The sequence below is a fragment of the Ornithorhynchus anatinus genome, chromosome 5 (assembly GCF_004115215.2).
Source record: "Ornithorhynchus anatinus isolate Pmale09 chromosome 5, mOrnAna1.pri.v4, whole genome shotgun sequence".
Taxonomy (NCBI): Eukaryota; Metazoa; Chordata; class Mammalia; order Monotremata; family Ornithorhynchidae; genus Ornithorhynchus; species Ornithorhynchus anatinus.
Window position 1 is genome coordinate 84,768,650 of NC_041732.1, and position 16,884 is coordinate 84,785,533.

A 16,884-nucleotide genomic window follows, 5' to 3' on the forward strand; every position below is an offset into this window, starting at 1 on the left:
CTGCACTGGTCTTTTTGGCCACAGGTGCACTTAGAGGTGAACTTCACTGTCAGCGATGTCTTCTCCAAATTCGAAGGAAAAGTATACGTGGATGTACTCGACCCACCTCTGCCCTAGAGGGGAGGTTTTATACAACTTGGTATTGTATGTACCATAGTGGAATGTTTAAAAGAGCAGTGAAAGCCAGCTTAGTCTTTGGGAACAAAATCCAGCCTGGAGTGATTCTTGTTCTAGACTTGACTCTGTGACTGACTCTGGGGCCTTGGTTAAAACACTCAGTAACTCAGATAGTTGTTGTGCTCCCTGGAAAGCCACTGGGATCCTACAAGGCCGGTTTGGGATTTAAGCAAACTCTTACTCCTTACACCTTCTCCTATCTGTGTCACCTATGACCTTTGGTCTGTACCCTTTAAGCACTTGATATCCATCATCCCACCCTCATCCCCACAGCACTTATGTACGTAGCCATTGTTTATCTTAATGTCTGTCTCTCCCTCTAGTCTGTAATCTCCTGGTGAGCAGAGGATGTGTCTACCAACTCCGTTATTTGTACTCTCCCAAGTGCTTGGTACAGTGCTCTACACCCAGTAAATATTCAAATAACATTGATTGAGAATACCGGCTATAGTCCTAGCGCTTTTGAGCACTTTCAGTGATGCAGGATCTATTTCTGGCCACTAGTGTACGGTTGAGTGACGTTTGCCTTGTGGCTTGATTCTTCAGCTGAAAAATGATTCTTGATAATGACACACATCTCTGGGCATGAGTGGCAATCAATCAACGGTATTTTTCGAGCATGTACTGTGCTCACTGCACTGATCTAAGCCCTTCAGAGAGTACAGTAAAACAGAGTTGGTAGACAAGTTTCCTGCCCACAAGGAGCTTAGAGTCTGCAGTCACTAAAATAAATTATAGACATGTACATAAGTGCTGTGGGGCTGAGGATGGGGTGAATATCAAGTTCTTAAAGGGTACAAGTCCAAGCGAGAGCTATGTAGAAGGGGGAGGGAGTAGGGGAAATGAGAGCTTAGTCAGGGAAGGCCTCTTGGAGGAGATGTGATTTTAATAAGTCTTTGAAGGTGGGAAGAGAGGTGGTCTATTGTATTTGAAGGGGGAAGGAGTTCCAGGCCAGAGAAAGGATGATGATGGTAACAACAATAATAATAATAATAATTATTATTATTCTTATGGTATTAGCTAAGTGCTTAATATTAGCTAAGTGCTTAACTATGTGCCAGGCGCTGTATCTAGCTCTGGGGTGGATACAAGCAGATCAGATTGGACACGGTCCCTGTCCCCCATGGGGCACTCGGTCTTAATCCCCATTTTCCAGATGAGGGAACTGAGACCCAGAGAAGTGAAATGACTTGACCAAGGTCACACAGCAGACAAGGGGTGGAGCCAGGATTAGAACCCATGACCTTCTGACTCCCAGGACTGGGCTCTGTTCACTACACCATGCTGCATGTGGGCAAGGGGTCAGTACTATCCAACCGCTTAGTACAGTGCTCTGCACACAGTAAGTGCTCAGTAAATACGATTGAATGAATGAATGGTGAGATAGGTGAGATCAAGGTACAGTGAGTAGGTTGGCATTAGTGGAGCAAAGTGAGTGGGCTGTGATGTACTAGGAATAGAGCAAGGTAAGACAAGAAGGTGAGGTGATTGAGAGCTTTAAAGCAAATGATAAGGTTTTTCTGTTTGAGTGGTGGTGGTGGTTCTTGAGGAGTGGGAAAATGTGGACTGAGGATTTATTATTATTATTTTTATTAAGAAAAATAATCCAGGAAGCAGAGTTAAGTAAAGATTCGAATAGGGAGGGATAGGAGGCAGGGAGGACAGCAAGGAGGCTGATGCAGTAGTCAAGATAGGTTATGGTAAGTGCTTGGATCAGCGTAGTAGCACTTTGGATGGAGAGGACAGGGCAGATTTTAGCTATGTTGTGAAGACAGAACTAACATAATTTAGTAACGGATAGACTGTGTGGGTTGAATGAGAGGATGAATTGAGGATAATGCCAAAGTTATGGGTTTGTGATACAGGTGGTGATGTCGATAATAATGGAAGAGTCAAAGGGAGAACAGGATTTGGGTGGGAAGATGAGTTCTGTTTCGGACATGTTAAGTTTGAGGTGTCACTGAGACATCCAAGTAGAAATGTTCTGAAGGCAGGAGGAAATGTGAGACTGCAGAGAAGGAGAGAGGGTGGGGCTGGATATGTAGATTTGAGAATCATTTTCTAACCTGGAAGTTGAATCATGGGAACAAGTGAGTTCTCCAACTGAGTAGGTGTAGATGGAGAATAGAAGGATACATGGAACTGAGCCTTGAGGGACTCTTTTTGTTAGTGTGGGGGAGGCAGAGGAGTACTTCCCTAAAGGGACTGAGAAGGAAAGGTCAAAGAGAAAGGAGGAGCATGACCTAGTGAATAGAGCATAGGCCTGAAAGTCAGAAAAACTTCAGTCTAATCCCAGACCCACCACTTGTCTGCTGTGTGACCTTGGGTAAGTCAATTCACTTCTCTTTGCCTCAGTTAGTTACCTCATCTGTAAAATGATGTGTAAATATCTATGATTCTATTTATCTGTTTTGATGATACTGATGTCTGACTACTTGTTTCATTTTGCTGTCTGTCTCCCCCTTTTAGATTGTGAGCCCATTGTTGGGCAGGGATTGTCTCTACCTACTGCTTAATTCTACATTCCAAGCGCTTAATACAGTCGTCTTCACACAGTAAGCGTTCAATAAATACGATTGAATGAATGAATAAATAAAATGTGGATTAAGACTGTGAGCCCCATGTGGGACATGGACTGTCTAACCTGATTAGCTGGTATCTACTCCAGCGCTTAGTACAGAGCCTGTCACATAGTAATTATTTAACTGTTTCCATTTAAAAAAACAAAAAAGGTGGAGAAACAGAAGAGGACAATGTCAGTGAAGCCAAGGTTGGGTAATGTTTCCAGGAGAAAAACATCTCTAGACTGTGAGCTCGTTGTGGGCCAGGAGTGTGTCTGCTGTTGAACTGTACTCTCCCAAGTCCTTAGTACAGTGCTTTGCAAGTGGTAAGGACTTAATAAATGCAACTGAATGAAAAGGAGAAGGGGTGGCCCACAGTATCGCAGGCAGATTAGTGATCAAGGAGGATTAGGATTCATTCATTCATGCATGCATGCAATCGTATTTATTGAACGCTTACTGTGTGCAGACCATTGTACTAAGTGCTTGGAAAGTACAATTCAGCAGTAGAGACCATCCCTGCTTACAATGGGCTTACAGTCTAGAGAGGTAGAGACAGACATCAAAACAAGTAAACAGGTCTCAATAAAAATGAATAGAATTATAGATACACACATAAGTGCTGTGGGGAGGGGAAAAGAGCAAAGGGAGTGAGTTGAGGTGACCCAGAAGGGAAAGGGAGCTGAGGAAAAGGGGACTTAGTCTGGGAAAGCCTCTTGGAGGAGGTGAGCCTTCAGTAGGGCTTTGAAGCTGGGGGGAGAGTTATTGGCGGATTTAAGGAGGGAGAGCATTCCAGGCCAGAGGTAGGACTTGGGCCAGGGGTTGGCGGCGAGACAGGCAGGATCGAGGCACAGTCAGAAGGTTAGCACCAGAGGAGCAGAGCGTGAGTGAGGGCTGGGATGTAGGAGAGAAGGGAGGTGAGGTAAGAAGGGGCAAGGTGATGGAGAGCTTTGTAGGCAGTAACGAAGAGTTTTTGTTTTAATAGCGGCTGTTGGATTTGCATTAGTCTTTGAAAATCCTTGCTTGAACAGTTTGTCCTTGAAAATGCATTGCAAATTTCCTGGTTCCTTGCCATTAGAGTGACCATTGCTCTGTTACCAGTGATTTAGAAGGGAAATGGCTTGGTTAACTGTATTGTGCTGAATTAGGCTTTAGGAATGAATGCATCTCTGCTAGTGTTCTTTTCTCCCAATCAATCAAAGGTATTCACTGAGCACTTACCTTGTGCAGAGCACTTCACTAAAGCACTTGGGAGAGTGAAATGCAATACAGTAGGTAGGCCTGATGCTAGCCCTCAACAAGCCTAGGCTTATACAAGCCTAGAAACGGAGACAGATGTTAAAAGTAATTTCAGCTGGTTGTGTGCGTAAGTGCTCTGGGGTTGGGGCGAAAGAAGCACTGTGTCTTAGTGGATAAAGCATGGGCCTGGAAGTCAGAGGATCTGGATTCGAATTCTGCTCTGCCACTTCATTCATTCATTCAATCGTATTTATTAAGCGCTTACTGTGTGCAGAGCACTGTACTTAACATTTGGGAAAGTACAGTAAAGCAATAAGTGCTGTGGGGCTGGGATGGGGGAAAGAGCAAAAGAGCGAGTCAGGAAGACACAGAAGGGAGTGGGAGATGAGGAAAAGTAGGGAGAGTGCCCCATCTTCTGTGTGACCTTGGGCAAGTTGCTTAACTTCTCAGTGCCTCAGTTACCACATCTGTAAAATAGGGATTAAGACGGTGAGCCCCATGTGAGACATGGACCGTATGCAACCTAATTACCTTGCATCTACCTCAGCACTTGAGCAGTGCCTGGCACATAGAAAGCACTTAATAAATACAGGGTTAGGGTTAGGAAGGCCTTTATAGTGTGAAGACTCAGCAGTCTATTACCATATAGGGCTCTGGGATTCGCATGAGTTGTTTGCTTGACATGACTCTTGTAATGACCCGTTTTACAGTTCACACCTTGAGCCAGATGAAAGCTTGGGTCTGTGTATCATCTCACCCTTAGATGAGCCTCCACCTGTATGCAGGAAATTGGCAGTCTTCTCCTATTTGAATGAAACAGATTTTCTGAGTTGTTTAATTTAAGAATTAATGAGAAGCTGGTCAACTTTCCAAATGGTACATTCAACAGAAAATCTTATTATTATGGATGCCAAGGTATGCTCCAAACAAGAGATTGGACGAGTGGGGGCCTTTACTGAGTAAAACAGAACATTTGGACTCCTATAAACAAAAGCTTCTGGCTCAGATTTTTAACATGATTTTTTTGGATGAAATTTTATGATTTTTACATTTCAGTAATCTGCATTAAGGCTTTTGACTTTAAATTATAAATATACGTGGCTATTCCCAGCTCTTTCTTCATTTGTCTTCACTGTTCGTGTCCTTTTCCTCCTCCTCTCTGCTTTATCCATTCTTTAGGTGGTTAGCTTCCTTTACGCTGCTTAGGTCTCAGATTGACCTCTTAGACTGTGCATGTTATAGAAGAAGAAACAGGCAGGTAATTGAAATGACATGAACACTAGTGCCTCAGGAGTAAAGTCAAAGTTTACTTGCCACCTGCGATCTTTAACCCTTCTATAGTCATGAGCTTATCAATTGTTTTTGAAGGTATTTATTTTGGAACATATCGTAAGAAGCCCACTGCCCTTTTCTCCTGTCATTGAAATGAGCTCCTGCTTCAGTTTCAACAAGATATATATGTTACATTTAATAAAAACAAAATGGGTTTTGGTTTATAGCGGTTTTGTATATTAACATTTAATGTGTCAGGACATTCTGTGGAGAAAATATGAAATTCACAGTAGAATAAAACAGTCTCAGAAATTGTGTTTTTGGTTGGAACCTATCATAGGGTTTTGAAAGCAAGATAATCCTTCAAACTATCATATTTATTAAGGACTTACTGTGTGCAAAGCACTGTACCGAGCTCTTGGGAGAATATAATGCAATATTGTTGGTAGACATGTTCTCGGCCCACGAGGATCTTACAGTTTAGAGGGGAAGGTGGAAATTAAAATGAATTATGGACATGTACACAAACTCTGAGGTGCTGAAGGTGGAGTGAATATCATGTACTTAAAGGGTACAGAGTCAGGGGCAAGGGTGACCCAGAAGGGAAAGGGAATAGGGGAAGTGAGGGCTTAGCCGGGGAAGGCCTCTTGGAGGAGATGTGATTTTAATAAGGCTTTGAAGAATTGGTCTGTTACATATAAAGGAGGAGGGAGTTCCAGGCCAGAGGAAGAATGTGGCAAAGGGGCTGGCAGCAAGACAGGTGAGACTGAGGTATGCTGAGTAGGTTGGTGTTAGAGGAGCCGAGTGAGTAGGCTGGGTTGTAGTAGGAAATCAGCAAGGTAAGAAAAGGGGGAGAGCTGATCGAGACCCATAAAGCTGATGGTAAGGAGCTTTTTTTTAATGCAGAGTGGATGGGTATCTCCTGAAAGTACTTGAGTGAGTAGACATAGATTCAGTTTTTTTTTTTTTTAAGAAAAATGATCCTGATAGCAAATTAGTTCTCCAAGAGAGTGGGTGTAAATAGAGAATAGATGGAGGCCCAGAACTGAGCCTTGAGGGACTTCCGCAGTTAGAGGATGGGAGGCAGTGGAGGAGCTTGCCCAAAAGACTGAGAATGAGTCGCCAGAGAGATAGGAGGGGAACAAGGAGAGACCATTGTCTCTGAAGACAAAGTTAGATGTTTCCAGGAGAAGACATTGGAGTGATCAAGGAGGGTTAGGTTGGAGTAAAGACTGTTGGATTTGGCAAGAAGGTGGTCATTGGTGACTTTAGAGAGGGCAGTTTCCATGGAGTGAAGGTGGTGAAAGCCAGATTGGGGAGGGTCAAGAAGTAGAGGCAGTGGAGGCAGTGAGTGTAGACAACTTGCTCAAGTAGTTTGGAGGGAAATGGTAGAAGGGAATTGGGGCGTTAACTAGTGGGAGCTGTGGAGCCAAGGGAGGGATTTTTTAGGATAGAGGGTACGTGAGCATGTTCGAAAGCAGTGGAAAGAAGCCAATGGCAAGTGAACGGTTGAAGATGGCAGTCAGGGAGGGGAGAAAGAAGGGGCAAATATTAAGGTGCGAAGGGGTGGGGTGGGAGGTGCAAATAGAAGAGGTAGATTTTGAGAGGAGGAGGGAGATCTCTTGAAATATTGCTCAGAGAGGAAGGGGACTGGAGAGGATCAGGGGAGATTTTAGGGAGATCATGTCTGATGGTTTCAACTTTTATCAATAAAGTATGTGTCTTACTTGAGCAAAGATGAGGGGGGTGTGGAGGATCAGGGGCTCTGAGGAGGGAGTTAATAGTCTGAAACAGCTGGCCCAGGCAACGGGCATCGGGGGCTATGAAGATGGAGAAATAATGTTGCCGAATGGAGGTGTGGGCATAGTTAAAAAGCAGGTGAGGGTGAAGTCGAGATGGACAAAGCCAGCATGGTATCTGGGTTTCCACCAGCAACGCTCCATAGCTTGAGTACACGAGAGGAGGAAGCATACTGGGGAGGTGATCCAGGGCCGAGTCCTGGTACGAGATCGGCGGAGGGACAGTGGAGCAAGGGAATTTGCTCTTGTAATGTCTCTACTCGGTGGCTTTACCCTATATGTAGCATTATAGGTTAAGCTAGGGTATATTGATTTATTTCCCAGTGGATTTCTGGTGTTTAGAGCAATCCTGAGCTTGTTTTCTCTTCCCACCAGGCAGCCGCGCTAGATGCTCATCTCGTTCCCATCTTGCACTCTCTGTGGCCTTGGTTTCTGATGGATAATTCGTTGATGCAAATCGTTTTGCAGCTGCTCTGTGTGTACACGGCACATTTCCCACCTGGTATGTTGAATGTACTATTGCATGCACATTTCCTGAAGTGGAGGTGTAATTTACAAAGCATCACTTTCGGGTCCAGAAATAATCTATGCATCACACAAAATGTCTTTCACCTTGGCAGGAACTCATTAAAATTGTTTCATTAGAGGCAGATGTGCAACGCGGTTCTGCCTAAAGATTACTTAGTGTCTAAACCCTGGCAGTATGCTTTCTACCATCCTCAAAAACATCTTACCTCTCCGTTAGTTTAGGGAAAGGAATGAGTCAGTCTTTTTGCTCCCTCTTTTTCTGTGCCAAGGAGAAAGGGAAAGATCGTGTAATCTGAAATTGTTGGGAGTGATCTTGTCCACTCTGGAATATTCATTTTCCGTTGGAAATGTCACCGTTTGCTGCAGCAGAAGACTCACTGAGTCACATGTTCCTTTGGTGCCATGAAGTTGAATGTCTGCAAATATATGTTTTGGTCCATTGAAACCCTATTAAAAATAACAGTGCTAGTAATAATAACGATTGCTATTTCTTACACTCTTACTATATGCCAAACACTGCATTAAGCAATGGGGTAGGTACAAGAAAATCTGGTTAGGCCTAGCTCTGTTCCACATGGGACTCAATTTATGAACTTAATTGTTGAAATAAATTTTGTTTGGCTTTGATGGAAGTAATGAGGAAAATTGTTGTAATATATTGAATTTTTGAAAAAGTGCTATTTATGTGCAAATCTCCAGTGAGCTGGTGGATCCATCCCCCGTACATTTTGTGAGTCTCGTAGTTTCTGGGGAAATAATTTAGTGAAGAGGTGCAGTAAACTGCACACAAGCAGGACCACCTGTTTCATTTGTGGTTAGCTTAATTTTGTAGAAAAGGTTGTTATGTAAAATGTGCTCTAGAGTCACAGAAGATGTGCTTGGTAGGAAACTTAGCTGATTGGCCTTGCACAAACTTCACAGAAGGCTGAGAACACAAGCCATTAACGCATTTTTCAACTTTGAAGACAGTATTCATCCTGTGATGCACCCCTCTTAATTGAATCAGATCCTTGAGTTGACAAGTTGCTTTTTTCTTTTTTTTTTCTTTTTTTAGGTCAAACCCCTTAATTTGCATGACCACCTTAGTTGCCAAAAGCAATTTAAAGAATTGTATGGTAAATGGCTGCCTTAGTCTTTTAAAGACAAAGAGGTGCTTAACCTTTGTTAAAGTCAATAGGACGGCAGTATGAACTGTGTATTCATATTGGGGGTGTATATCATTTTTATAAACATGAGGATGCTGTTTCAAGTTTTTAGTTTGCATTCCTTTCAGTCTTTTCACACATTTTAGGGTAGTTTTTTGCATACTTAAATCTTGATCCCAGCTCTGCCACTTGTCAGCTGTGTGACTGTGGGCAAGTCACTTCACTTAGCTGTGCCTCAGTTCTGTCATCTGTAAAATGGGAATGAAGACTGTGAGCCCCACGTGGGACAACCTGATTCCCCTGTGTCTACCCCAGCGCTTAGAACAGTGCTCTGCACATAGTAAGCGCTTAACAAATACCAACATTATTATTATTATGAGAAAGAATGACAGCGTGGCTTAACGGAAAGAACCTGGTTTTGGGAGTCAGAGGACCATTGGTTCTAATCCCACCTTCGCCACTTGTCTGCTGTGTGGCCTTAGGCAAGCCACTTAACTTCTATGTGCCTCAGTTGCCTCATCAGTAAAATGTGGATTAAGACTGTGAGCCCCAAGTGGGACAAGCTGATTACCTTCTATCTACCCCAGTGCTTAGAACAGTGCTTGGCACACAATAAGCACTTAACAAATACCATAATTATTATTATTATTATCTTCTAGTAGGGTTTTAGATGAACTCGCAATGTACATTTTCAGCTCCTCCAAGAATGCTTCCCTCAGAAATAAATACCCACCACAGTCCTCGAGTCCAGTTTCATCTCACCTTGCCTCCAAAGTGGCTCTCGAGATCACTCTCCAGAATGTTAACATACCTGCATGCACACAGATGTACATATGTGCATGCCCTCTCTGGGCTTTGTTTGTCCACCAAGGCAGAGGCTGTGAAACACCATGTGGTCTTTAGTTCCAGGCTAGACGATGTCCACTCAATGTGATAATGATAATAGCGGGTTTGCAGATTGAGGCTCCAGTGGACTCAGGACAGGGCGAGCCCAGACCTCCAGACCTAAAATTGCCCTCCTCCAAGCCACCACTCTTCCCAGAGAGCGTGGTCGTTCCCACCTTGGTATGCTGTCTGTAGTTCCTCCTTGATATTTTTCATTTCCCAGTGGGTGTGACGAAGGTAAAGAGAGTTGCTGTCAAAGATGATGGCAGTGAGTCACCCGGAAAGCCAGGGCCGAGGGAAGCTGCCCTTTTTACCCAGAGGTTACAGTGGCCCTACCTGTGACTGGCAGGACCTCTTCACTCAGAGCTGAAAGTAAATAATAATATATCATGGTTCAAGGTTGTGCTTCAGTTTGTTGGACAAGTGGTGGACAATTTCCTGCCCAAGCTGCATACAGAGGAGCCCCCAGCACCTCCCTGATGCTGTGTATCATCAAGTTGGCATCCCAGGTGCCTTCTGACAGTGCCACCATTCAGCAGCTGGCTTTTACCCTGCTTTCCAACCTCGCGTTGACTCATGACTGCAAAGGTGTTATTCAGAAGGTAAGAGGTGAAACTCTTCTGCAGACCTTCCGGACATTCAGTAATAACCGCTGCTTTCGATCAAGAGTTTGCGGAGAATACCTTAATCTGAGGGGTGAATCACCGAAAGCTCAATTTCTAGAACTTTAAAACCATTCCTTCCCAAGAGCTGGTAGACTAAGTAAGAGATAGCTTTGCATCATTACAAAGCAGTTACATTACAATTGATAGATATGTGGGGAGTTTGATAAGAACTCTTATTTTTATGGTCTTTTTGACTCAGAGGCAGCGAACTATATTTCCCAGAAAGTATGGGTCGCTGCGGCAGGCATCAGCCAGAATTTCCGAGTCATAAAAGTGATGCACTCCATCTTAAAATGCAAAAAGCAATGAGCAGTGACATACTCTAGTCTCTCTTCAGATCGTTTGAAGATACTATTCAAGCTCAATTGACATTGACAAGCTGTCTGAAGACCTCAAAGTATCATTTTTGTTTCCTCTTCTGACTCTCCTATGTAGATCTAAATCTGGAAATCTATATTATTATGATGGCATTTGTTACGTGCTTATGCACTGTTCTAAGCTCTGGGGTAGATATAAGTTCATCGGGTTGGACACAGTCCCTTCCCACATTGGGCTCACACTCTTAATCCCCATTCTTTACAGATGAGGTAACTGAGGCACAGAGAAATTAAGTGATTGGCCCAAGGTCACACAGCCGAAATATGGCAGAGCTGGGATTAGAACCCAGGTCCTTCTGACTCCCAGGCCACTAAGGCTCACTGCTTCTCAGTACGACTGACTGACCAACTAGGTTGCAAACACAATGTAGAAAATCTCCCTTATAGCTGTCCTTCATATCTGAAGATGACATTACTAAAAGGCAGATTTTACCAATGCGTTCGAGTGAGGACAAAAGCAGTGGTAGGACGGACATTCCATTCTGAATCGTACACCTGCTGCAATGTTGCATTTGGGACCCACGGGGCCTGGCTCCGTTGTCATCGACAATCAGCAGTCTGCAGACGAGACTCTTTGGAGATAGTGGTCGATTGTTGGGAGAAAACCACTGGAGACCCACCAACTGAGCATGCAGCAATCAGGCGAGGAGTGGCTCTCTCCTGGTGGAGACAATCTGAAGTTCGAGATGCTCAGAGGCAGGCTCAGAAACAGATGCAGGCCCCTGATGTGACAAGCGCATCACCAAAATTGGGAATTATCTTTATATGCACTTGATGGGGTCACAAAGAATAATCCATCATTACTCATTAATCATTTCAGCCACATTCATGTGCACGTATAATGGTCTGTCACTATCACTTTGAAAACAGTACGGTCTAGTAGTTAGAGCTGGGCCTGGATTCTAATCCCTCTTAGCCACTTGTCTGCTGTGTGACCTTGGCAAGTCATTTAACTTCCGTGTGCCTCAGTTACCTCATCTGTAAAATAGGGATTAAGACCAGATCAGCGCTTTACAAGTATCATAATTTTTTTTAAATTTATTTAGCACTTACTGTGTGCAGAGTACTGTACTAAGCACTTGAGAGAGTACGACATAATAGAACAGACACAGTCCCTGCCCACCCTGAGTTTACAGTCTACAGAGGAGAAAGACATTAATATAAATAAATTACAGCTATGTACATAAACTTTGTGGGGCTGGGAGGGGGGATGAATGAAGGGAGCAAGTCAGGGTGAAACAGAAGGGAGAGGGAGAAGAGGAAAGGAAGGTTTAGTCAGGGAAGGCCTCTTGGAGATGTGCCTCAAAATACCCCGTCCATAGTCAGTCGTTCATAGCTGAGTACTCAGGGAGGAGGTTTTTGGGTAGGAGTGAAAGCCAAGATATTATTCCGGCATCCTGCTGGCTCTCCGCTTCCGTTCCCAGTGAGTGCTTCTCAGGCTGAGATCCGGTCTGTGCATTAAATGTTCAACCATTGGTGACGGCAGCAGGAAAAGCAATTTGCACTGGGCACCTGCTATCGGGAGTGGCAGGGAGCTCTCCACCGCGTGCATGGGCATGTCCCAGGCTAAGGCTAGCCACAGCAGAATCTGTCACAATAGCAGGAAATTATGGGAGCTGCACAGCAGCTCCTCTGGGCCTGACTGTCGAAGCCTCAGTCAGCGACACACTATCGAAACCTGGCTGCCAAATAAGCGTGGGAAGAGTAGTAATACATGCTCTCCTTTTCATGTCATCCGTGCAGTTCGATCTTTGTCCTTTGGACACTTGATATTTACCCCAACCCCACGCACTTATGTACATATCTATAAGTTATGTGTTATAAATTACTCATTTGTTCATCTTAATGTCTGTCTCCCCCATTTGACTGCAAGCTTGTTATGGGTAGGGAACGTCTCTGTTAATTCTGTTGTATTCTCCCAAATGCTTAGTACAGTGCTCTGCGCATAGTAAGGGCTCAGTAAAGACAAATGATTGTTTGGTTGATTGATAGTAGTTGTAATCATATTTATTAAGTGCTACCAAGTGTTAGGAACAAGCTACTTAGTGAAAAGGAGGAGAGGGGACTTATGACAGACATGTAAAGAGAGATGAGACAAAACCCAAAGGCAATATAAAAGACAAAAATGAAGATCAGTAGGGTACTCTGGCAAGAGGAGCAGAATTTCAGGTTCCTCATGGTTCAGAGTCCACGGCCACAACTGCAGCCACAGTGACCCCTCCAGCAGCAGCCACCATGGTCTTTCTGAGGTTTGGTAGAGGGCGGTGCCCACCTGCGCCTGCTTTTCTCTGTCCCGCCGGGACGTTGCAGGGCAGGTCGGAGTGGAGGATCCTCGGTGACGCAGAGGAGAGCCAAGGAAGGCAGCATGGCAGTCTGGTACAGCAAGATGCCGAGGGTCCTGGGACTTGTGCCAGGACGGAGTGGGTACCCGGAGGAGTCTTGAAGCTGGATGCGGGGAGAGAGAAGCCTGGGAAGTGCTCAAGAGCGCCTGAAGTCCACACTGCTGCCTTGATGCCGGGTGGAGGCTAGAGGAGTCATGCGTCAGAGAGAGAGAATAGTGGAAAGTGAGACCCTTCCAGCTCCAGCTCCTGGCTGAGGAAAGTTTAATTGCCTCCAGTCTGATTCTGGCAGCTGTGGTCACCCCCAACACAGGAGACAGAAGGAGAGAAAGGAGCAGGATACAGTGAAAGTTTGTGGGGAGGATGTAGGCCAGTGAGTTTGCAAGTGAAAAGGTGATTTTAATATTTGAGAGTGTTAGTAAAAGCTAAACCTCCAACCTTTCCATGACTCACTCTTTTCCCCGGCCCCTGCTAATTCCCCTCGATCAATCGATCGGTCAGTCACTGATATCTATTGAGGGCTTAATGTGTGCAGAGTACTATACTAAACCCTTGGGAGAGTATGATATAACAGAATTGGTGGGTCTAATCCCTGCCCTCAAACCCTACGGGCTATAGGGGGACACAGATGATGAAGTAGGTTAGGGATAGGGGAAATAGCAGAGTATAAGAATATTTTTATAAATATTGTGGGGCTTGGGCTAGTATCCCTTGCTTAAGCTCCTGGCACCAGCACTCATCCTCCCGGCCCCCTGCCACACCTGAGAGAAGGGTCAGGATAATAATAACAACGGTCAAAATAATGATGATATTTGTGCAGCACTTAATATGGGCCGAACACTGTGCGAAGTGTTGGGGTAGATACAGGATAATCAGATCGGTCTCTGTCCCGTCTGGGGCCTCAGACGTTGTTTGGTTGGGATTTCCTGACACTTATTCTGAAGGTTTTAATTGCACTCAGTTCTACATCAAAATGGGCAAGCTCTATGCGTCAGGGTTTCCTTAACATGAAGTTTTTCAAGAACACTACTCTCACTCAGAGAAGCAGCGTAGTGGAAAGAGCACGGGCCTAGGAAATGGGCCCTAATTCTGATTCTGCCACTTGCCTCCTGTATGACCTTGGGCAAGTCACTTAATTACTCTGTGCCTCACTTTCATCTTCTGCATAATGGGGATGCAATTCTTGTTCTCCCTTTGATATAGACTATTGATTATCTTATCTCTACCCAGTGCTGTGCTTGGCACATCGACCAATAAATGGAATTTATTGAGTACTTACAGTGTGCACTGTTCTAAGCACTTGGGAGAGTCCAATATAACAGAGTTGATAATCACATTCCCTGCTCACAAGGAGTGTACAGTCTAAAAGGGAAGACAGACATTAATATAAATGAATAATAATAATAATAATGGTATTTGTTAAGCACTTACTATGTGCCAAGCACTGTTCTAAGCACTGGGGTAGATACAAGGTAATCAGGTTGTCCCACGTGGGGCTCACACTCTTAATCCCCATTTTACAGATGAGGTAACTGAGGCACAGAGAAGTTAAATAGCTTGCACACAGCTGACAAGTGGAGGAGATGGGATTAGAACCCACTTCCTCTGACTCTGAAACCCACTTCCTCTGACTCCCAAACCCATGCTCTTGCCACTAAGCCACGCTGCTTATGATGGATATGTCCATACGTGCTCTGTGGGTCTGAGAGAGGGGGGAATAAAAGGAACAAATCCAATGAAAGGACATTAAGCACATAGTAAGTGCTTAAAAAATACCACAATTAGTATTAATTATGTATCAGTGCATCGTAGACATTGGTCGACCTGATAGATTTCATTACCTAGCATAGGGTGTTCACTGATGACTCCTGGGACTAGTTTGCTTTCAGCCCTCAGTTTCTTATTGATGCTCTTGAAAGCTTAAATTGACCATCAGCTGACCCCAGGGAAAAAAATTGAACAGATTAGATTCCCTCCAAGCAGCACCATGTTTCTTACAGCTAAGACATATAAGCCATCATGTCATTGCGCCCAACTAGCTGAAGTTTCTGAGCGGTTTGTGGTTTCTTCGCTGTTACGGGGTTCTGCTTGGCAAAGTGCCTTTCCCACTCGCTAGCAGACACTCTATTGCTTTTAGGGGAAGGAGGGGTTTGCCCTAAAAATGTTATTTCTGTTCTTGTTTTCCCAGTAATAGGGCTAACTTGCTGGAAATATAATTGTTGTAGTTAAGTGTCTGAGCTCTGTCCTGATGTACAGATTCAGGAGGGTGGCTTTCAGCAGCCTGGGAATAGGAGGCCGGTTAAAAATGATAATGAGTAAATCAATCCATAGTCAGTCAATCATATTTACTGAGCACTTACTATTTGCAGAGCATTGTACTAAGCACTTGGAAGCATACGATATAATAGACACATTCCTGCCCTCAACAAGCTGTCAGTCTAATCAGAAGCATAATTGGTCATTTCAGCTGCCTCCCCCTCAACCTTTTTTACCGAAGCTACTAAAATAGGCAAAGTTGAGTTTCTGAAGTTTCAACTAGTTGGGTGACCAGCTGGCCCCTGGTAGAGGTGCTGGAGGCCAAGACCAAGGAGGAGAGAGGAAGAAAGGAAGGGCCTGGAATGACCCCTGAATAACTGAGAGCTGTTTGACACTCACTCTCCTACGTAGGTTGAATAATAATAATCGAGGTGTTTGTTAGAGTGTACCATGTGCAAAGCACTGTGCTGAGCACAACAGAGGCAGTTCGGACACAATCCCTGTCCCACATAGGGCTCACAGTCTAAGAGGGCGGGAGAAGAGGTATCGAATCCTCATTTTACACATGAGGAAACTGAGGCACAGAAAAGTTAAGTGACTTGCCCAAGGTCACACAGCCGGAAAGTGGCAGAGCTGAGATTAGAATCCAGGTTCTTTGACTCCCAGACCTGTTCTTTTTCCACTAGGCTATGCTGGTTCTGCTGAAGGAATTGGTAGGGATTTTAAATGGTTGTGCCTTCCTTTACCTTATGCCCATCTTTTCTTCATGAAAATAATGCCAGGGTGCTTTTTTATGGCAAGAAGCAAGGAAAGGGGAAACTAGAACTGAGGAGAATTTATGGAGACTGGCATTGTGGGCCATGGTGGACGAACTGAAAAATCATAGGCCTCCTGTGAGTCCGTTGTTGGGTAGGGGCTATATTTATTGCTGAATTGTACTTTCCAAGCGCTTAGTAGAGTGCTCTGCACACAGTAAGCGCTCAGTAAATATGATTGAATGAATGAATGAGAATACAAGAGTGTTGTCTCTTTCCCTCTACCTCCAGAGCAACTTCTTACAGAACTTTCTGTCCCTGCCACTGCCAAAAGGAGGAAACAAAACCTTGAGTCCCCTGGCCATCCTTTGGCTGAAGTTCCTGTTGAACATGTCCTTGGGAGAAGATGGGCAGCATCAGATCCTGAAACTCCCCGGCGGCTTAGACCTGCTGTCAGAGATGAGCAAATTCAAACCCAGTAGTGGCCCTCCCGTGGCCCTCCTTGTGCTCCACAATATCTGCTTCAGTCCAGCCAATAAGCCCAAGGTCCTAGCCAACGGTAGGTGTTCCCAGAATACCTGTTCTCTCTCTGTGAAGATGTGTAAGGGACGTCACCCTACGATATGAAAACTCCGGGGGGATTTTCTAAACAGCCATCGTGGGGCTCTGGAACTATGACCCTCACCTTGTCCCCAGTGGATCCCTCGGGCTTTCTGGGTGGACCAAGGCAGGGGGAGAGAGAGGTGGGTGGGGTGACTCGTCCGGAATCCAATGAGAATTCCTCATTGGATTCCGGTGGGAGTCAGGAATGACAGGACCCAGTCCTGAAGCCCCGTGAGAGGCAGAAACAAAGGTGTTGGCAGAGGAGGAGGCAGCCCGACAGGAG

At 44.8% G+C, this 16,884-nt stretch overlaps 1 protein-coding gene across 2 annotated transcripts in view; it reads left to right on the forward strand.

The window, feature by feature from the left end:
• The window catches only part of RTTN (rotatin), a 189,942-nt gene that overhangs the window by 167,878 nt on the left and 5,180 nt on the right, over window positions 1–16,884 (forward strand). For both annotated transcript variants that reach the window (XM_029065713.2, XM_029065717.2), the window contains 3 exons: window positions 7,424–7,550; window positions 10,006–10,208; window positions 16,290–16,557. In XM_029065713.2, coding sequence (XP_028921546.1) covers window positions 7,424–7,550; window positions 10,006–10,208; window positions 16,290–16,557 — 598 coding nt within the window. The remainder of the gene's footprint in view (window positions 1–7,423; window positions 7,551–10,005; window positions 10,209–16,289; window positions 16,558–16,884) is intronic.